General features: G+C 43.8%; 1 protein-coding gene across 3 annotated transcripts; it reads right to left on the bottom strand.

Moving 5' to 3' along the window:
* Window positions 1–1169: 1169 nt before the first annotated feature.
* LOC129634728 (caspase-14-like) lies at window positions 1170–20747 on the bottom strand. 3 transcript variants are annotated; one of them, XM_055556931.1, is made up of 8 exons: window positions 20230–20747; window positions 18726–18778; window positions 17326–17475; window positions 9077–9302; window positions 8256–8372; window positions 6209–6318; window positions 3129–3191; window positions 1170–1840 (listed from the first exon to the last, which is right to left on the bottom strand). In XM_055556931.1, the coding sequence occupies exons 1-8, from the start codon at window positions 20576–20578 to the stop codon at window positions 1811–1813; spliced, it is 1098 nt and encodes a 365-aa protein (XP_055412906.1). In that variant the 5' UTR covers window positions 20579–20747; the 3' UTR covers window positions 1170–1810. The 3 variants fall into 3 exon arrangements, with proteins under 3 accessions (XP_055412906.1, XP_055412907.1, XP_055412905.1); XM_055556932.1 differs by lacking the exon at window positions 3129–3191 and having other exon boundaries at window positions 20230–20746; XM_055556930.1 differs by having other exon boundaries at window positions 1170–3191; window positions 20230–20745.
* Window positions 20748–23067: the final 2320 nt, after the last annotated feature.

Raw genomic sequence — 23067 nt, 5'->3', positions numbered from 1 at the left:
CAAAGGAATAAACTTAATTGTGGCTTTAAGCATCCTTAGAAACTGGTGCAAGTATCCGTTAGATAAAAAGGGGGAAAACTTAGGCTGGCTTTTAGGGACAGTTTTCAGTCACTGCAGGACTTTCCTGGAGGGTGTTCTAGGACACTCCCAGACTATCTCAGCTCCCTCCCCAGTGCACCATAGAATCTTCCATTCTAACAACTGGGAAATTGTGCTGTAATTATGTTTAGGTTTTGTTTCTCCACAAAATACTTTTTTCCCCACAAAACAACTCTGTCCTTGAGAAGTGCTAAGCATGATGAAAATCTTCGGCAAGGAAGTGAGTTATCTTCAAAGGTGAAGATGTACTATAGTGATAGTAAGCCAGAGTGAGGAGCCCTCAGCCTAGGGGGCACTTGTCGAAGTGCGGTAGCTCCCCAGCCAAGTGTCCTCCTTCCCACCTCAGCCTCCTGGTCCTCTGCACAAGTTTCTCCACTATTTTTTATTCGTACACATTTAAAATAAAAATCTCAGCCTTTCTTTTGCAAACTTTGGTTCCTTGGGTCTGTATTTAAAAAATAATAATGGGCTTCAATTTTTTTTTTTCTTCAAATATGAAATTGTGCCAGGGACTATTTGGTGGCGGGGGGTGAGGGGGGGGATGGTTATATTTCACATGGCATTGGATGGCTAGGAGATTCTGTACTGATTTGAAGCTGAGAGAATTATGGGGTAGTTAGCTGGCCCCAGGCATCAAGTTCATCTTGGGCCACCCACCTTTGTAACCAGAATGCCTCCTTTCTCTTTATCTGTCTGCCACCTAGTTGTCCTACAGTTCTCTCCATGACCCGAACTTGCCCGTAGTGATCTGAGCAGGGTTCCAAAATAACTTTTCCCTCTGTTGTCCCAAAGCCCTCATTCCATCAGTTTAGTGGTAATGGAATGGTCCCTTCCATCCATCAAAAGCGTTCTGTCTTAAAACGTTTCTCTGTCATTTGGCATTTCATCTCTTATATTATTCATGCATTGAAATCCCAGCTTCACTACATGCTGTGATTCCGAACAACCTAACCTCTCCCAGGAAATAACAGTTGTTGATATTTCAGCTGATGCTGCCTCCCTGAAACAAGCCTCTGTGCCTAGAGGTCCTGCAAAACCCAAGTGAATAGAGAAGGCTCACCGGATGGTCATGTTTTATGAACCGGAGACATTTTAATGCTCTATACAAAACCAAAGCTACATATCAAATATCAGAACACAAATGCTTAAAAATTAAATCACATATATTTATACTTTAGAAATCACATTACCTAAAATGGACACAATGATCTCTGAAAAGGAGATAGGCCTGGAGATTCCAGACTGCTTCAGTTCATTTGGCTCTCAATCTTCAGAGCATTCTCACTATCCACCTGCATCCTCACATAGGCCCAACAGTCTTATGCAACTGCCAGCTTGAACCCTTAGGTTCAGCAACAGTCCCACCTGCAGGGTGTTCAGAAGCAAGTTCACGAAGCAGTCCAAGTTCACTGAAGTCCAGGGTGGTGAGTTCTCAGGGTCTGCTGAGCCAAACCTCCTTTCATACAGATGAGGAAACCGAGGTCCAGAAGCAGTCCAGAGTTAGAACAAAAGTTCGAATACAAAAATTCATGCTCAGTCCACAGCTTGTTACTCTAAAATCATTAGTCTGCATACAGTTTTCTTTATTGTGGGATGGGACCCAAGTTGCTCTCTGAAGAATACACAGTAGAAGGGAAGCACACAGAACGGAAGGGCATTGCAGACCGAAAGGGGAGACTGAACTCCGATACGATGACACATCCAGGAGAGTTCATCCATCCACTAAGCCACAAGCCCGGTTCTGTGAGACAGGATTATTAAGAGAGGGCGAATTACCAGGACAAACAGGCAGGACATGAGTAGTGTAGATTGAGCCTGATGGAGAAAGACTTGCAATATTCTCCTAGGGAACTTGGGGGGTATATCCTGCAGGCAGTGGGGAGTCAAAGGATTATGAACAATGGGATGGCTTTTATGAGAGGATTTCGGGGAAACTCAGGTTAACTCCCAACTTGTTGAGTAAAAGCAGCCATGAGACATGCATGTATGTGGGGATGAATGGCAGCTGGCTAGATATGCAAGAGGCCAGGTCTGTGGAATGGGTAAAATAATTAAAACACAGGGATCAGTCACTCACTAAAACCTTCACTGCATGGCCTCTCTGTGTCCTAAGGCGCGGACGGAAGCTAGGATATAGCCATGAGTGAGACACACAGCCTCTGCCTCTTGGAGCTCATGACTAAACTGGAGAGGGAGAGAAAACAGGCACTAGAGAGTCATTTCAATGCTACAGAAGAGGAGCAGAGAGTCTCTGAGCACTTAGAAGAGGCTGACCTAGCAGGGGAGCTATGGAAAGCCTCCTTATGTAAGTGATGCTTGAACCAAATTCTAAAGGATGGCAAGGACTGACCTGTGTGGGGTGGAATAGAGGGTTCCAAGTGGAGAAGACAGCAGCTCAGAGGTGAAAGGAGCAAGGAGGAAGGTGGGAAGCAGGTGCAAAGCAAACACACAAAGGCATCAAGGCCCAGAGTGATCCAGGTTAAGACCCGAGAATGGCTTACGGATTCCGAGAGATCAGACTGGCTACAGACAAGTCTGGGGAGATAAGGCACAACAGAGGACGAGACCACACCCAGCAATCCTCGCCTAAACCAAGAAAATAAGCCTTAACACCAGCACCAAACGGGGGGTGCAGAGGGCAGGGTAATCAGCAAGAGAAACGCGGGATAAAACCAGTACACAAACGGAGCTGGACGGTCGTGTTTTGGTTAACAGTTCAGGAAAGTGTTTTTTCAGAAAACAGTGATCGTAAAAAAAAGAAAAAAAGAAAAAAAAAAAAAAAAGACTTACAAGTATCAGGTAGGCAGACTTAAATCTTAGAAAAATTATATATATATATATATATACACACACACACACAAAACAAACTGAAGAAACATCAGTGACAAGAATAATGCAAAATGGTAACCATTAGTGCAATGCTACAAATGCTCATAGCTCTTCACAAACTGTGTTGCAAAGCAGTCCTTGTTTTTTGAATCATCCTTGTGTCAAAAGTATACAAATTTTGTTAAAGTTGACTCCGTTACCAGCGATACTTTTACTGGTTGGTTACACAGATTAAAGTTGCGGTGCACCACTCTGTTATTCACCTGTAAGATAAAAGAACAAACTGTCCAGATGAACTGTAAAGCCCTCAAAAGCCTCTTAGTAAAGCCCACAGAAGGTGAAGGCAGAATTCTGACCGCATCAGGAAAAGCAAAGGTCACCCACATCCCAGCGAAGGCAGCGCTGTGGCTGGAAAGAGCACTGAAGTGTGCACAGCGTGCTCAGTCGCTTCAGTCGTGTCCCACACTTTGCAGCTCCATGGGCTGTAGCCCGCCAGGCTCCTCTGTCCATGGGATTCTCCAGGCAAGAATACCGGAATGGGTGGCCAGGCCCTTCTCCAGGGGATCTTCCTGACCCAAGGTTCGAACACTTGCCTCACGTCCTCTGCATTGGCAGGTGGGTTCTTTATCACTAGTGCCACCCAGGAAGCCCAAGTGTGCACAGACCTGGGTTCAAGTCTCAGCCTGCCCCTGGTAACATCAGGCAACCTTCTCTGAGCCTTGGTAACTTATGGTACACCGAAAGGATTGGGTTATGTGATGTCCAAAGCATTCAATAGCTCTATGAATTCCAGGGCTGGTTGTAGGCTCACCTACATCTGCTGCCTCATGCAGCTGTAAGGGCCTTTCACGCAAAGGTCACATCACATTCGTTTTTGGACTTTCTTGCCAGTGTCTACTCAGCAAGGACTTTAAAAATGAAAAGTGTTCATACCATATGACCCAGCAATTCCACTTCTGGGTATATATTGGATAAAAGCAAAAACACTAATTTGAAAAGATATATGCACCCCAATATTCATATAACATTATTTACAATTGCCAAGGTATGGAAGCAACCTAAATGTCTATCATCAGATGAATGGATAAAGAAGATGAGGTATGTACACACACACGCACGTGCAAACACACACACACACACACACACAGAAATACTACTCAGCCATAAAAAAGTGAAACTTTGCCTTTTGCAGCAACATGAATAAACTTGGAGGGTATTATGCTAAGTGAAATAAATCAGAGAAAGATAAATACTGTATATCACCACTTTTAAGTGAAATCTAAAAAATACAACAAACTGGTGAATTAAAAAAAAAAAAAAAGAGGGAATTCTCTGGCAGTCCCTTGGGTAAGACTCTGTGCTTCCACTACAGAGGACATGGGTTCAGTCCCTAGAATGGGAACTAAGAGCCTGCATGCCGAGTGGCCAGAAGCAGACTCACAGCTGTAGAGAATAAACTAGAGGTTACCAGTGGGGACAGGAAAAGTGGGGAGGGGCAAAATAGGGCTAGGGGTCAAAAAGAGTTCTGGAACTGAAGACGTGTGTGAAATGAAGAGTTATGGAAATGAAGATGTGTGTGAAACATGTGAAAATTGTAAAGCACTATGGCACCCACTCCAGTACTCTTGCCTGGAAAATCCCATGGATGGGGGAGCCTGGAAGACTGCAGTCCATGGGGTCGCTGAGGGTCGAACATGACTGAGCGACTTCATTTTCACTTTTCACTTTCATGCATTGGAGAAGGAAATGGCAACCCAATCCAGTGTTCTTGCCTGGAGAATCCCAGGGATGGGGAAGCCTGGTGGGCTGCCGTCTATGGGGTCACATAGAGTCGGACACGACTGAAGTGACTTAGCAATGGCAAAAGAATTTAAAGACTCTTTCATTAAATTAAAAAAATAAGCTTTCAATTAAAAAATGAATGATGTTCAAAAAAGACTTAATGAACACCATTTGGCAAAACAATTTTTCAGTTAGCCTAACTAAAATGGATTTCTACTTAGGTTAAATCTGTCTTTATTATTATATTCTTGAAACGCTGACAAGAAACTATTTTATTAAAGAGAGAAATTGAATAATACAAGAGATTTGGGAATATGGTTGGAATGACTGTCAAAATCGTATTTCTTCCCTTTAACATTCCCCCCTCGCCAAAAGCTTACCTCAAAATGAGGTGAAAAAGAATTTTGAAAGCTCTTAAGCATCATATGTAAAGCATTAACATTATATTTTTTTAAAGAAATAAAAATTGTTACCGTACCTTGGGAGGTAAGAAGTAAGTTTGTTTAGTAACTAAGTTGTGTCTGACTCTTTGTGACCCTGCGGACTATACCCCTCCAGGCTTCTCTGTCCCTGGAATTTCCCAGACAAGAATACTGGAGTGGGTTGCCATTTCCTTCTCCAGGGGATCTTCCTGACCCAGGGATCGAACCTTCTTCTCCTGCATCTCCTGCATTGGCAGGTGGATTCTTTACCACTGAGCCACCTGGGACGCTCCTAAGGAGTAATACTGCGTGATTGTGATTAAGGCATGAACTCTAAAAGCACTTTGTCTGGACTAGAAAGCCCAGGCTGCCACTTTCCTAGCTCTGCATTTGTAACAGGGGATGGGAATCAAAGCACCTGCCAGAGGGCTGTTGAAAAACTTAATGTATTAATATCTGTCAGTTGCAAGGAACAGTAACTGGCACAGAGTGAGCTGTTCAGAAGGTGCGAGTACTGCTATTACTGTGCTCATTTACAAGCTTTTCTAGTTAGCTCTCTTCAGAGATAAAACGCCCAGATTAAGAAGAAAATAACTCTTTAATCCTGATATGGTAAACCACTATCATCAGGCCCTCCTCCAAACTACAGTGTGTATATAAATCTGCTATAATTCCTGACCCCTCATTCATTCACTGAACGTTCAGTACTGGCTACAAGCTGGGTAGACAAATGTAAGATAGTGTTGGTCCTCAAAGAAGCCCTCTGGTTCTCCCCTCTTCCTGGGGGAGATAAATCAGGCTGGCAGGACCATAGTGTAGGCAGAACTTACAAGCTTGCTAATAGCCAACTCACTCGTGTTCCACTGAATGAAGGGTCACCGTCCGTTCTCCATTGGCGCCTGGCTCAGCCATGACTTCTGCCACAGCCCTCTAAACTCACCAGCCCACTGGTTACAGGCCACTCCTGAACCCCCTCATGCTTTCACGGCTGAAGGCAATCTTCTCATGAAGATGTTTTCATCAAGCGCATTAGCTTTAGACTGGATGGAACGCGTGTTCACTTGGGATCTACTCACTATGGTGAAGAAGTCAGCGAGGTGCCACTTATTCCCATACTGCTTAAAGACTTCAGTCATCTCCTTGATCATCACAGAGCCAGTGCGGGGATCCCGTAAAGCGACATGATCTATCAAGGGAAAAAAAAAAACCACTTCATCCATTTTCCCCCTCTACTTGTAGCAAACTTGCTCTTTGCTCCATAGTTAAAACCTAGAAAATGGCTTTCAACTGATAATACAGAAACACCGGCATTATGGAAAAGAATCTAAAAAAGAATATATGGGTATGCTTAGTCGCTCAGTTGTGTCCGATTCTTTGTGACCCCATGGACTGTAGATTGCCAGGCTCTTCTGTCCATGGGGATTTTCCAGGCAAGAATACTGGAGTGGGTTGCCATGCCCTCCTCCAGGGGTTCTTCCCAACCCAGGGATCAAACCCAGGTCTCCCTCATTGCAGGTGGATTCTTCCCCATATGAGCCACCAAGGAAGCATTAAGATGGGGAATCCCCAAGGACAGAGGAGTCTGATGGGCTAAAGTCTATGGGGTCGCAAAGAGTTGGACACAACTGACTGACTAAGCAGAGACAGAAGACTTGTGTGACCAATTGCACACAACCTCTCAAGAGGAAACTTTTAAATATGCATTTTTTATCTAGCTTCAAAGTTTTCAAATATACACAAAAGTGGGAAGCAAAGTTGAATGACCACCCCCAAATAATCATCCCTCAGATCAGAGTTATCAGTTTTTGTCATATTTGCTTTATTTATCCCCTTTCTGGGCTTCCTAGGTGGCGCTGGTGGTAAAGAATGCCTGCCAATGCAAGAGACATAAGAGATGCAGGTTCAGTCCCTGGGTCAGGAAGATCCCCTGGAGGAGGGCGTGGCAACCCACTCCAGTGTTCTTGCCTGGAGAATCCCATGGACAGAGGAACCTGGCGGGCTACAGTCCTTGGGTCGAAAAGAGCTGGACACACTGAGTGACTTAGCACGCATGTGCACATCCCCTTTCTACTTTTTTATTGCTGACTTTTGCTCTAGCATTTTAAGCTAACCCTAAATATATCCATATGGAATTTATTTGGGGGTATTCAAGGGTTTGACTAATGAAATTATGCTTATTATTCGATTGAAAAACACAAAATATGTCTGTATAGTGTGGAAGGAATGTGAAAATGGCACCCTCTCATAGTAAACCTGGGTTGGAACACAATAAAACACAGGACATGTTTGCAACATCAGGGTATGCAAAGGTTTCTTACAAAAGGCATAAGCCATGAAAGAAAAAAGTCAATAAACTGGAGTAAAAACATAAAATGCTTGCTTTGCAGCAGGCAAGAATTCTACTACTGAACCACCACTGAATGCTTATAAAACTTTTGCTTTTTGAAAGACATCTTTAAGAAAAGGAAAAGCCAGTCACAAAGTGGGAGAGAATATTTGTAACTTGTACCAGAGAAAGGACTAGTATTCAGAATATATGTAACTTAAGAAAGCAACCCAGTGCAATACCAGGCAACAGGAGATGCGTGAATGGCCAACAGGCACGTGAACAGATGGTCCAAAAAAGGCCATACAAATAGAAAAATATTCTTATTTATTTTTTTTATTTTTGATCATGCCACTGGGCTTGTGGGATCTTAGTCCCCAAACCAGGGATTGAACCTGTGCCCTCAGCAGTGAGAGCAGAGTCCTAACCACTGCACCACCAGGGAGGTTCCTCATTCTGAAATAACCAGTTACTACCAGGCTGTGTGTCCTTGTTGGGCACTGCATGACTTCTCAACTTAGGCCACCACAATGGTGCTTGCTCTTTCTCCCATGCATATCAATCTATAAAGCACAGATAATTTTTTTAAGAAAGATTTCTGGGAAGGCACTGGTGATCCTGTGGTTAAGACTCTGCACTTCCATTGCCAAGGGCCCAGGTTCAATCCAGGGTCAAGGAACTAAGATCCCACAAGCCTCACAGAGAGGCAAAAAAAAAAAAAAAAAAAAAATCAAAAATCAGTAGGAATAACCTAAACCCTCTGGATGAATGTGTGTCTTCAAGCCTCACTATCCTACCTGCTTGGGTAGGATATACAATGAAATAATCACTGAATGTAGGCAGCCTCTTCTTCTCTGATCCATCATCCAAGTCCATGGGTTCATCATCTGTTTCAACACCACTGTCTCTTCTCTCTGTTTTTTGAGAAATGAAAATACAAACTACAATAATATACCATTGACATGAATAACCTTTAATAAAAGTCACAAGAAGCTTGTATCTCCACAAGAGAAATAATTAAAACCAAAGTTACATAAATCAGAAATTAGTCCCACAAGCCAACTAGAATCACATGAATATGGGACATCCCCCAGAAAATTGTCCACCTCTCCCCTAGAATTTGAGACTCTCAGATACACCTAATGATTTTAATGGCTTAGACCTTCCTCAAATCCCATGGATGGAGGAGCCTGGTAGGCTGCACTCCATGGTGTCGCTAAGAGTCGGGCACGACTGAGTGACTTCACTTTCACTTTTCACTTTCATGCATTGGAGAAGGAAATGGCAACCCACTCCAGTGTTCTTGCCTGGAGAATCCCAGGGAGAGAGGAGCCTGGTGGGCTGCCGTCTATGGGGTCTATGCAGCAGCAGCAGACCTTCCTCAGACTAAATTAACCATCCTAACCAGGTAGGCTGTCACTCCATCCCTTTCTCCCAGCTCAAAGTCCCTAGTATGCTATATAACGTAAGATACATCAGCTAAGGGTCTGATGTATCTTCAGTTATATTATTTAATATAATTATTAAAAAATAATTTTTTAAAACTCACTTTTCTTTCCTCAATCATCAACATGAGAATTTCCTGGAAAGAGAATGATACAAAGACATCTCCACTTACCTCCTCTGCAGGCCTGGATTATAAAGATTTTTGGTTTCTCTTGAAGTGCTGGACAATTTTTATTGTTAAACATTTCAAAAATGTCTTCCAGGCTGACTTTTTCACCATCTTTCATTTTGATAAAACCTTCTTCTCCATGGGACATAAGAGTAACAAGGCAACAGCCAATGTCATCTTTAATTTCATTTAGTTCATCACGAAATGATGTTATTTTTCCAAGTAAGTCCTGTAAAATAGGATAACATATTAAAAAAGAACTGGAAGTAGAAAAAAACAGAAATCCCAGAGATGGCTTCTTCACAAGGTGAATCAATGAGATGACAAATATGAAAATACCTACATCTCTTGTAATGTCAGTATGACTTATCACTTCCCTTTTGGTTTCTTTCAGACTTCGTATGATTTATTCTTTTATCAATGGTGGTTCTTGTTTGACAAAATTATGGTGCTTCTGATTCTCTACCACAAAACATAAGAAAACTACAGTTCCCCAAAGAATTAATGTATTTAAATGCTACATTATTAACTTATTTTATTGATTTATTTTTAATTAATTAATTTATTTTAATTGGAGGCTAATCACTTTACAATATTGTAGTGGTTTCTGTCATACATTGACATGAACCAGCCATGGGTGTACATGTGTTTAACTTATTTTAATATAAAAATTATTTTATAAAATTAATACCCTCAGTAAGCTAGAAATGGCAAGGAATGGAGGAGTCTACCCAATCATATCCACTTGCCAGAATCTATCAAGAGGCATCAGCAGAATCAATGCCCCTATAAAGACAAGCAAGAGAGGAATGGCTGCTCTCACCATGTTGTAACAAAGATCCTGGCCATTTCAACACAGTACAGCAAAAGTTAAATGAAGTATAAATACTGGAAACAAAGACTCACTGCTGCTAAGTCACTTCAGTCGTGTCCGACCCTGTGCGACCCCATAGACGGCAGCCCACCAGGCTCCCCCATCCCTGGGATTCTCCAGGCAAGAACACTGGAGTGGGTTGCCATTTCCTTCTCCAATGCATGAAAGTGAAAAGTGAAAGTGAAGTCGCTCAGCCATGTCGGACCCTCAGCGACCCCATGACTGCAGCCTTCCAGGCTCCTCCATCCATGGGATTTTCCAGGCAAGAGTACTGGAGTGGGGTGCCAAAGACTCATTACCTACAGATAATATGACTTTCTAGAAATATATTCAATTAAAACCTACTAAAAGTAGAGATCTGCAAGTTGACCAGATACAAACTTAATTTACAAAGATCTCAGTTCAGTTCAGTTGCTCAGTCGTGTCCGACTCTTTGTGACCCCATGAATCGCAGCACGCCAGGCCTCCCTGTCCATCACCAACTCCCGGAGTTCACTCAGACTCACGTCCATCGAGTCAGTGATGCCATCCAGCCATCTCATCCTCTGTCGTCCCCTTCTCCTCCTGCCCCCAATCCCTCCCAGCATCAGAGTCTTTTCCAATGAGTCAACTCTTTGCATGAGGTGGCCAAAGTACTGGAGTTTCAGCTTCAGCATCATTCCTTCCAAAGAACACCCAAGGCTGATCTCCCTCAGAATGGACTGGTTGGATCTCCCTGCAGTCCAAGGGACTCTCAAGAGTCTTCTCCAACACCACAGTTCAAAAGCATCAATTCTTCGGTGCTCAGCCTTCTTCACAGTCCAACTCTCACATCCATACATGACCACAGGAAAAACCATAGCCTTGACTAGACGAACCTTTGTTGGCAAAGTAATGTCTCTGCTTTTGAATATGCTATCGAGGTTGGACATAACTTTCCTTCCAAGGAGTAAGCGTCTTTTAATTGCACGGCTGCAGTCACCATGTGCAGTGATCTTGGAGCCCAGAAAAATAAAGTCTGACACTGTTTCCACTGTTTCCCCATCTATTTCCCATGAAGTGATGGGACCGGATGCCATGATCTTCGTTTTCTGAATGTTAAGCTTTAAGCCAAATTTTTCACTCTCCACTTTCACTTTCATCAAGAGGCTTTTGAGTTCCTCTTCACTTTCTGCCATAAGGGTGGTGTCATCTGCATATCTGAGGTGATTGATATTTCTCCCGGCAATCTTGATTCCAGCTTGTGTTTCTTCCAGTCCAGCATTTCTCATGATGTACTCTGCATATAAGTTAAATAAGCAGGGTGACAATATACAGCCTTGACATACTCCTTTTCCTATTTGGAATCAGTCTGTTGTTCCATGTCCAGTTCTAACTGTTGCTTCCTGACCTGCATACAGATTTCTCAAGAGGCAGGTCAGGTGGTCTGGTATTCCCATCTCTTTCAGAATTTTCCACAGTTTATTGTGATCCATGCAGTCAAAGGCTTTGGCATAGTCAATAAAGCAGAAATAGATGTTTTTCTGGAACTCTCTTGCTTTTTCCATGATCCAGCGGATGTTGGCAATTTGATCTCTGGTTCCTCTGCCTTTTCTAAAACCAGCTTGAACATCAGGAAGTTCACAGTTCACATATTACTAAAGCCTGGCTTGGAGAATTTTGAGCATTACTTTACTAGCATGTGAGATGAGTGCAATTGTGCGGTAGTTTGAGCATTCTTTGGCATTGCCTTTCTTTGGGATTGGAATGAAAACTGACCTTTTCCAGTCCTGTGGCCACTGCTGAGTTTTCCAAATTTGCTGGCATATTGAGTGCAGCACTTTCACAGCATCATCTTTCAGGATTTGGAATAGCTCAACTGGAATTCCATCACCTCCACTAGCTTTGTTTGTAGTGATGCTTTCTAAGGCCCACTTGACTTCACATTCCAGGATGTCTGGCTCTAGGTCAGTGATCACACCATCGTGATTATCTGGGTCATGAAGATCTTTTTTGTACAGTTCTTCTGTGTATTCTTGCCACCTCTTCTTGATATCTTCTGCTTCTGTTAGGTCCATACCATTTCTGTCCTTTATCGAGCCCATCTTTGCATGAAATGTTCCCTTGGTATCTCTAATTTTCTTGAAGAGATCTCTAGTCTTTCCCATTCTGTTGTTTTCCTCTATTTCTTTGCATTGATCGCTGAAGAAGGCTTTATCTCTTCTTGCTATTCTTTGGAACTCTGCATTCAGATGCTTATATTTTTCCTTTTCTCCTTTGCTTTTCGTTTCTCTTCTTTTCACCGCTATTTGTAAGGCCTCCCCAGACAGCCATTTTGCTTTTTTGCATTTCTTTTCCATGGGGATGGTCTTGATCCCGGTCTCCTGTACAATGTCACGAACCTCAGTCCATAGTTCATCAGGCACTCTATCTATCAGATCTAGGCCCTTAAATCTATTTTTCACTTCCATTGTATAATCATAAGGGATTTGATTTAGGTCATACCTGAATGGTCTAGTGGTTTTCCCTACTTTCTTCAATTTAAGTCTGGATTTGGTAATAAGGAGTTCATGATCTGAGCCACAGTCAGCTCCTGGTCTTGTTACAAAGATCTAGAGTTCCCTAATTACCCAGGAATAAAACATTTAAACTGGATAAAGGAAAAGGGATCCTTTGAAGGTCATAACAAAAGTAAAACATTACCTAGGAATAAACCTAACAAGAAATGAACATTATCTAAGTGAAGAAAATTATTTAAAAAATCTTCAGTGAAGAGGCAACATAAAATATGACAGCCTGAAGTTTCTGATCGAGATGACTCAATACTATTAATTTGTCAATTAACTCCAAATTAATCTCTAGTCAATGTCATATGAGTTAAAACCTCAAGGGATTTCTGTGAAACTGGATGGTTCTCAAGGTCACAGAAAACAGATGCTCAGGAATAGCAAGGTACTCAAGAATAGCAAAGAACATTCAGAAGTAAAAAACAAAGGCAAACAAATAAAAACAAAAAAAACAATGAATGGGAGATCGATCATCTCAGCTGTCCAAAAGCACTATAAAATCAGGGTGAACAAAACACGGATATAGCAGCATGCTGCTGCTGCTGCTAAGTCGCTTGTCTTGTCCAACTCTGTGCGACCCCATAGACGGCAGCCCACCAGGCTCCGCCATCCCTGGGATTCTCCAGGCAAGAATACTGGAGTGGGCTGCCATTTCCTTTTTCAGTGCATGAAAGTGAAAAGTGAAAGTGAAGTCGCTCAGTCGTGTCCGACTCTTTGCAACTCCATGGACTGCAGCCTACCAGGCTCCTCCGTCACCAGCATAAGTATAAACAAATATATGAATAGATATTTTAGAATCCAGAAATCAATCCAAATACACATACAGGGATTTAATATATGACAAGAATGGAATTTCACATATGTGGGGAAAGGATGTACCACCAACAAATGAGAACTGGCTTGGAAATAAAGTTAGACCTGCCACCTCACTGTTTCAGTGAGCAGAAGGCTAACCTTAACTATAACGATATTATAGAAAAATAATTTAAAAATTTTTTAACTGGGGGGCTTCCCTCTTGGCTCAGTGGTAAAGAATACGCCTGCCAATGCAAGAGATCAGGGTCTGACACCTGATCTGGGAACTCCCATGCCAAGGAGCAACTACACCCATCTGCCACAACTACTGAGCCTATGCTCCAGAGCCCGGGAACCCCAGCACTGAAACCCGCAAGCCCTAGAGCCTGAGCTCTGCAACAAGAGAAGTCACAGCAGTGAGAAGTCCAAGCCCTGTAACCAAAAGTAGCCCCGCTCACTGCAACTAGAGAAAGCCCGCACAGCAACGAAGACCCAGGGCAGCCAAAAATAAATAAGAAATTTTAAGCTGGGAAATCATGGAGTTTAATCAAGACAGAAAAACCAAGAAGCTGACAAAAAGAAAGACTGACGAGTTTACAGCAAAAACTTCCATATGACTTGAGACAACAAAAAGTCAAAAGGCAAGTAACAAGGCAGGAGAAAAATATCTGCAGTCTATTTTGTCTAAAATTCGGGAAAAAGAACTACAGAATAAGAAAAGAAAATCCAGTAAGAAAAAAGGGCAAAGGATATAAACAGGTAACTCACAGAAGGGAAAATAACGACCAAAAGATGTTCAACCATGCTACTACAGTCAAGAAAATGAAAGTGAAATAATTTTACCAGTAAGATTGCTAATTATTTACAAATAAATGTTGACAGGATGTAGAGAAAGAAGTTACTTCTGGACCTTTGGGAGAATAAACCAGAAAAACATTGGCAATTATCTGTCACCTGAATGGAAAAGATGGATTTAAAAAAAAAAAAATCACATAACACAGAAGAAATTCTGGTACAATCCATGGAAAACATGAAGGAGCCTGCTTTTAACTTTGAAACAAAATCTAAATTTATCGAGTACTTTCTATCGGCCAGCTATTATCCTGAGAACTTTAACATAAAGCAGTTCATTTCATCCTCACCCCAGCCCTACATAATAAATTAGAGAGAAGAAAGCCGTCCATTAATTTCAGGCAGAATTTCTAGACAATTACCCTGCTATGGACATTTTGTGTCAGGAGGCTGTCCTGTGCATCCTCATATGTTCAGCCACACCCTTGGTTCTACCTTGGCATCTACACTAATGCCAACAGTACCCTCCAATGATGAAAAACAAAAACGTCTCTGTGCACTGGCATGAGTGCACGCTGAGTCATGTCCGACTCTGTGATCCCATGGACTGTGGTCCGCCAGGCTCCTCTGTCAGTGGGACTCTCCAGCCGAGAATACTGGAGTGGGTTGCCATTTCCTTTTCCTGGGGATCTTTCCAACCCAGGGATCGAACCCGTGTCTCTTGTGTCTCCTGCATTGGCAGGTGGGTTCTTTACTGCTGTGCTACCTGGGAAGCCCAAAAATGTCTCCAGACAGTGTCAGAAGTAGCCCCCAGGGGGCACAAAGTCACCCCCAGTGGAGGATTAGACTAACAACTGGTAAGAGATAGGACTCCACCTCTGTTGGCCTGTGCTGTTTTCCTGGTCCTCCAGCTATGCTGTTCCTTCATATTCACTAGCAATGACTCCTGGGGTCTATGAAGGACTCTCCTCTGTTATTAATCCAAAACATGGGCAGGGCTAGACCTGGACTCAGCTGCAGTCAGAGAGGTCACAATGAAGCTCCCACCCATCCACCACCGCTCTTCCCCTTCATCTTCTTCTCTGTCATCTAGTTAAATCACAATGCAGTTTTGCCCAGGGCTCTCAGTAATCCCTCTCCATACCTGCTCAATGCAGACTTCCAAAGAAAAAGCAAGGAGAGATAAGAAAGCCTTCCTCAGTGATCAATACAACGAAACAGGAAAACAACAGAATGGGAAAGACTAGAGAGCTCTTCAAGAAAATTAGAGACACTAAGGGAATATTTCATGCAAAGATGGGCACAATAAAGGACAGAAACGGTATGGACCTAACAGAAGCAGAAGATATTAAGAAGAGGTGGCAAGAATACACAGAAGAACTGTACAAAAAAGATCTTCATGACCCAGATAATCACGATGCTGTGATCACTCAACTAGAGCCAGACCTCCTGGAATGTGAAGTCAAGTGGGCCTTAAGAAGCATCACTACAACACAGCTAGTAGAGGTGATGGAATTCCAGTTGAGTGATTCCAAATCCTAAAAGATGATGCTGTGAAAGTGCTGCACTCAACATGTGAGCAAATTTCGAAAATTCAGCAGTGGCCACAACTGGAAAAGGTCAGTTTTCATTCTAATCCCAAAGAAAGGCAATGCCAAAAAATGTTCAAAATACTGCACAATTGCACTCATCTCACAGGATAGCAAAGTAATGCTCAAAATTCTCCAAGCCAGGCTTCAACAGTATGTGACTGAAAACTTCCAGATGTTCAAGCTGGATTTAGAAAAGGCAGAGGAACCAGAAATCAAATTGCCAACATCTGTTGGATCATCAAAAAAGCAACAGAGTTCCAGAAAAACATCTGCTTTATTGACTATGCCAAAGCCTTTGACTGTGCGGATCACAACAAACTGTGGAAAAATTCTTAAAGAGATGGGACTACCAGACCACCTTACATGCCTCCTGAAAAATCTGTATGCATGTCAAGAAGCAACAGTTTGAACCACACATGGAACAGCAGACTGGTTCCAAATTGGGAAAGGAGTACATCAAGGCTGTATATTGTCATCCTGCTTATTTAACTTATATGCAGAGTACATCATGTGAAATGCCAGGCTAGATGAAGCACAAGCTGTAATCAAGATTGCCAGGAGAAATATCAATAACCTCAGATATGCACATGACACCACCCTGATGGCAGAAAGTGAAGAAAAACTAAAGAGCCTCTCAATGAAAGTGAAAAAGAAGAATGAAAAAGCTGGCTTAAAACTCAACATTCAAAAAATGGAGATCATGGCATCCGGTTCCATCACTTCATGGCAAATAGATGGGGAAACAGTGGAAACAGTGACAGACTTATTTTCTTGGATTCCAAAATCACTGTGGATGGTGACTACAGCCATGAAATTAAAAGACACTAGATCCTTGGAAGGAAAGTTATGACCAACCACAGCATATTAAAAAGTAGAGACATTTACTTTGCCAACAAAAGTCCATCTAGTCAAAGCTATGTTTTTTCCAGTTGCCATGTATGGATGTGAGAGTTGGACTATAAAGAAAGCTGAGCGGGGAAGAATTGATGCTTTTGAACTGTGGTATTGGAGAAGACTCTTGTAAGTCCCTTGGACGGCAAGGAGATCAAACCAGTCAATCCTAAAGGAAATCAATCTTGAATATTCATTGGAAGGACTGATGCTGAAGCTGAAACTCCAATACTTTGGCCACCTGATGCAAAGAGCCAACTCATTGGAAAAGACCCTGATGCTGGGAAAGATTGAACGCAAGAGGAGAAGAGGATGACAGAGGATGAGATGGTTGGATGGCATCACCAACTCAATGGACATGAGTTTGAGCAAGCTCCAGGAGTTGGTGATGGACAAGGAAGTCTGGCATGCAGCAGTCCATGGGGTCGCAAAGAGTCGGACATGACTGAGCAACTGAACTGAACGGAACATGACAAAAGCTCCTATATCCATAAGGGAAGCTCGGTTAGATTTCATCAGGACATTCAGGTCCATCGCTCAGCAGGCCCTGGTTCTAACCAGGTAATAAAACTCATTTTTTTTTAAAGAAGAAAAGAAGATTATAATATCCAAGCTACAAATTTTCCTTTTCTTTTTTTGCCATGTCATAGGGCATGTGGGATCTTAGTTACCTGACCAGGGATCGAACCCGAGCTCCCTGCAGTGGAAGCACAGAGTCTTAACCAATGGACCACCAGGAAAGTCCCAAGCTACAAATTTTCACTTCTGTTTTTAACTTGGTACCATTTTGTCAGGATCGATGCACAACGTCAGTTCGAACTTGCACTCCTTAAGCCAATCCTTCATCAGTAGGACATCCTGGTGAGCTCCTGGCCTGTTCTTCTTCACACACATGAGGAAGGCCTTCCGCCTGCCACTTAGGTCATAACGGTACTGTTTGCAAGGAAAGCCAAGAAACAATGTTAAAACCAAACTGAATCCAAATGTGCCTTATATGTGAAACGAGTTTAACACTGACTTCCTCTCTCGTCATGACTTCCTTTATAATTCTTTCAAATACCTTTGTCAAACTTGGACCAACAGGCCAATCTCATCTCTAAATTCCTATACATAGACATAACTACGTTTAAGGAAAGTGGCAAATGGTAAGTGACATAACTACACGGTGTAAGGAAAACACAGTTATGGAAATCCAGAAGGTGGGGTATTCTACAGGACAAATAACCTGGCTTCGTCAACAAACAAGAGAAGAGGTTAAAGGAAAGGTATCGTAAATAAAGAGTGTTAAAAGACAGACCTTCAAATGTATTTGTTTGAATCAGAGCCTAACTCAAGCAATCCAACTGTACAAGGCACTGGAAGCAGCCAAGGACATCTGTAGGCTAACTGCATCTCTACCTAGACGAGGGAATTTGTTTCTAGGCTTGCTAAATACATACTCAAGCATTGTATGTATGAAAGTGATAAGATATCCCAGTGTGGGAGAGGGTTGCTTTAAAATAACAGGGTCGAGGGAGCAGATGAAACAAGATTGGCTACATTGCTAATTGTTGAAGTAGGGCTCTAGGAAGGCGGGGCTGGAGTTTGGGGATTCATTTTTCTCTTCTACTTTAGCTTATGTTTTAAATGTTCATAATAAAACAAACAGAAAAGAGTCAGAAGCCAGCAATTTATGTAGTTGCGCCAGGCCATACAACCCACGGTGCCCTGATGTGTAAAATGGAGATACTAACCATACTTACCTAATTTGGTTCATGCATGCAAAGTGGTTTTAACTGGCGAATATTTCGCTTTTTCTATTTATAACAGAAAGCAGAAAGATGTGACCACTTGAGACAACCACACAGATGTTCATTTTCAGCCCAACAGAAGCAGCACAAAAACCATTCAAATGGTGTCTAAATACTATCTGAACTGATTGTGTGCGTGCACTAAGTTGCTCAGTCGTGTCCAACTCTTTGCAACCCCATGAACAGTAGCCTGTCAGACTCCGCTGTCCATGAGGATTCTTCAGGCAAGAATACTGGAGTGGGTTGCCATTTCGTACTCCTGGGGATCTTCCCCACTCGAGGATCTAACCCACGTCTCTTGCATCTTCTGCATTGCAGACGGATTCTTTACCACTTGAGCCGGCAGGGAAGCCAGCTAACGTGCAGCATTAGAATAAAAGTCCAGATACTTACCAATTCACCGTCCACACAGTCATAGCTTCTCTTTAGAATCTTTCGTGGAATCACTGAATGAATTTTCGTGAAAAGACAAAACAGAAAAGAGCATTTTTTTTTTCACTTTTCTCTTTTTAATTATGATCTGTAGTGGTTCCTGTTAACAGAAAGCAACTCCCAAGAAAACCAGTTGCCTCTTTCGTTTTGGGGCCCAGCAGGCTTCAATCTCGTTTCAGAACAGGTTTCCAGGATCGTGAAAACCCTCTCCCCAACTCATGAGAATGGAAACTTAACAGAACTCCTTTAGTCCTCAGTCAGGTTCAGAGGCAGGGAGAGGCAGGCCAGAGATGAAAAGGATAAGGACCAATGAGCACTACTGAACATGAACCTCCAGAAAAGGAGACCAAGGCTCTGATAAAGAGACAAATGAAGTTAAAGACCCCATTTGATGTTTTAATTAAACAAACTTAGCATTCAAGTATTCTGGAGGCATCTACAGTGTGTAGTCATGATACTGTGTAGTTTGGTTGGTTCTGAAAAACCAAAAAAAAAAAAAAAACCACCCACTTTACCAAGTGCAAGAGATTCACAGTCTAAAGCATGATAACTGAGCATGGAGAGACAGTATAAGAGCTGTGCAGATGCAGTCAAGGGAGAATCAAAGGCTTCCTGGGGCCAGTATGCTACCCACAGGCCATGTTTTGTGGTGGTTTACGGTGGTCACCCATTACAAATTCAAATGTCAGCAAAGCAACATACTTGGAAACTCAATCAGATCATAAGCACAGGAGAACAGACCCCAGCCATAGTATATTTTGGTGTGTACCTCAACACGCCCAATCTAAGTGCTGCTTTCTCTTTCTCCTTCTCTTTCTCACTCTCTCTTTCATCTCTCTACATAAGTATACACAAACTGCCTCATATTATACACACATACAGTTATTAAATTTACCAGGGGAAACCCTAACCTCCCCCAGCCTGTTACCTTTCTTACTCCTAAACCACATTTTTCCAGATTTATGGCAAATGTTCTTCTAACGGTGTAATCCAACACTGAGTTTCTCACTGCATCATCTAAAAACCTTCTCCATCATAACCACCCGGAGGTAACTGTTCAAAATGCACCTCAGTCTTGCTGAGTCAATCTGGATTTCTCAGCCCGTCCCAGAATGGTAAACCCTGATGGCTGCTTTGGACTGGTCACTTGGATTCCGTGCCTAGGAACGATCTCTCTTCTTCCCGCTGAATCCCGGGCTTCCACCCTCCGCCGCGGGTTCTCTCCGTCCCTCGAGGCCCTCGTCCTTCTTGCTCCGCCTCACTGATACTCGGTCCCCCGCCGCTCACCTGGGCTCCGGGGCCAAACCCGGCCCTCACCTAGGGCCCTCCCCTCGCCAGTCTCCCCCTCCCTAGGTCAGTACCCACCCTACCCCCGCCCCTGCCCCAATCCGGGAATCCCCGGGCGGCAGGGGCCAAACCCCGCGGTCCCGAGCACCCCCTCCTCCGGGAATCCCCGCGCACTCACCAGGGCAGTCGGTGGGGGCGCTCTGCCAGCGCGGCAGCAGGTCTGCGCGGGGTAGCAGCTCCAGCACCTGGACAAGGACGCGCTTGGCGACGGCCGCCGGGTAGTAGTGCTTGGCAAGAAGCTTGGCCAGCCCCGACGGGGTGTGGCCCTCCAGCTCCAGCTTCACCTGGCTCACGGGCGGCTCCACTTTCTTAAGGTGGTCGCGAAAGCTGCGCAGCTCCTGCGAGGAAAGCAAGTCCAGGGTCTCCTGCAAGCGGCTCTGCAGCTCCTCTGTGGCCGGCGAGATCTTCGGAGGCGCCGGCTGACCGTCTGACCCCGAGCGCCGGCCGCTTCCCAGGCTCCCCTCCATTGTCCCCCAGCGATGCTGAAGCTCCCGGGCAGAAGAGACCTATCTAAACCCTGCGCGCCACACACGCCTCCCGCTTCTCCTCTTTGTTTTGAAAACTGGAGGCGTTTCCGCTCGCCCAGCGAGCCTGACCAGGGCGGCCTGGAAGCTCCCGCCTTCCCCGCTTCGGCCCAGGCCCCGCCCCCGACCCGGAGCCACGCCCCGCCCCGCCCACAAGAGCTCGTCCACGGTTTAACCCTTGGAGCCTGGGATGGGAAAGCTGAGTGGTTCCCACCCTGCAAGGCTCCTACATGGTTCTCTGCCTTGGCAGCACGTTAGAATCGCTAGGGGGACTTTTGACATTACTCACGCCCAGGCCACAACCTAACCTGATTACACTAGACCCTCTGGGTGGCCGACCCAGGTACTAGTGGTTTTTAAAGCTTCCCAGGTGATTCCAACCTGCAGCCAAGTTTGAGAACCACCGATCTTAGAGCGTCTATCAGCTACCTAAGCCAGTCCCCAAAGAGCAGGGGGAAAACTTGGAAACTGAAAAAACACCTACAGATTATAGAATCGGGCCAGCTTTTTTAGGGGACTTGGTGACAAAACTAGTTTTTTTAGAGGACCTGGTGACAAAAAAACTAGTAATTTGAAGGCAGTAAGATGTCGGAAATGCACTGTTCAGCCTGAGGGATGTGAAAGGAGCATTGCCTTGGGGAGCACTTCGCAGCTTTGCAACCACCCTCTTCCTCCTAATCCTCGGTTCCCTGACTTGATAGGGCTCTCAGGCAACGATGACTCATTTAAACCATGGTCTGCCTCAAAATTACTTACCCTTTCAAACAGTTGGTGAAAGAATCTCAGGACTTATGTGAATCGTGACTCAATTAAACCAACTGTAAACAATCATTTTGGAGACCATCAGAGAAACTGTGAATATGGGCTGGGTACCGAACGATAAGCAAAAAAACTGTTAACTGTTTTTCTGGTGGGGTAATAACATGGTATTTACTGAAGAAAAATGTCCTTGAATTTTAGAGATGCATATTGAAATGTGGAAGGGTGAAATGGTATGATGCCTGGGATCTGCTTTTAAAAGCTTCATTGCAGAATAAAGGAAGTAGTGGGGAGAGGGGAGAGACAAGCAGCAGTGAGTAAACTCTGATGATTGTTCCATTTGAATGATGTTGAGTGAGGGGCAGTGTACTATTTACTTTTTTGATTGATTGAGCTGTTTCATAATATACTCTTGGAAACAGTATAATGCAGCTTGAAAGCTTGGCTTCAGTCCTTTTTGCCTCCTGCCTTACTAGGCCTTATCTCTAGCTGCCAGATGACTGTTTACTCCCACAAAGCCCCGCCCCAAAATAATTTGCTTTAACTCTGGGGCAGTTAAGAACGAATCAATTTTTTTTAATTAAAAAAAAAAAAAAGGAGGTGGGGTGGGCACTGGGCAGTGTTTGCAAAGTCAGCTGAAGCTCACTACCCACTTCCTGCCTGAACCTCAATACTTGTGGGAGACAGTGGGAGCGGAAAAAAATTCTTGGAGCCTGGGATATGCAGACACCAGGGGCCTTCACTCTTAAGAGTCAGATTTCGTAAAGGCGAATCTCAGTTTTACCCCACTTTTAGAGAAAATGAGATGATTTCGCCAAAGTTTAAGATGATATGCCCCCAAAAGAAAAAATGAGGAGCGGGGAAGGGGACTCTGGTAGCTGAAATTCATCAGTGTGTATAAGATGAGCAAATTTGTACCGGATGAAGCCTGCACCTCTGGGCCTCATCTCTGCTCCTCCCCTCCCAAGTCCCTGGCAGGGCCCTCACTGGCTCTAGGCTCCCAGAGCCCAAGATGAGGGCTGGTCAAGGGAGACTGAAGAGACCAAGAAACCTGAACATCCTGCCTCAGAGGCTAAGTAAGTCCTTAGGCAGCAGACGCCCCATCCATCATCTGGGTTAAGCTGCCTGCCCTGCATTCCTGCCCCAAGTCCACCACTGCCACCTCTTAAGTACTTCCCGCTTGCCCCAGCACACAGCCTCACACACACAGCGCGCCAAGCACTGGTGGCTTAGGTACCACTAGACTAGGATCCCACTTCCCTCTTCTGTACTCCTCCACATAGTATAACTGTGCATAGGGCATCCTAACCTTAAAATATAAACTTAAACTCGGAAATCCAGACAGAGAGAAACATGCAGGAGAAAGCATTGTGAAGACAGAGACTGGTGTGATGAAAGCCAAGAATTGCCAGCAACCACCAGAAACCATAAGAGTAATACCACCAGTAACACCACTCCGAGGCATGTACACGAGGGAAATGAAAATATATATCCACACAAATGATCCGTACAGGAATGTTCATAGTAGCGTTATTCCTAAGTGCCAAAACGTGTTCACAATTCACATATTCATCAACTGATGAATGGATAAATAAAATAGGCACACAATAGATTATTTGGCCATAAAAAAGAATAAAGTATTGAAGATGCCACATCATAGATGAACTTCCAAA

Source organism: Bubalus kerabau, chromosome 20, assembly GCF_029407905.1.
Source record: "Bubalus kerabau isolate K-KA32 ecotype Philippines breed swamp buffalo chromosome 20, PCC_UOA_SB_1v2, whole genome shotgun sequence".
Classification (NCBI taxonomy): Eukaryota; Metazoa; Chordata; class Mammalia; order Artiodactyla; family Bovidae; genus Bubalus; species Bubalus kerabau.
This window is presented reverse-complemented; position numbering and strand designations above follow the sequence as displayed.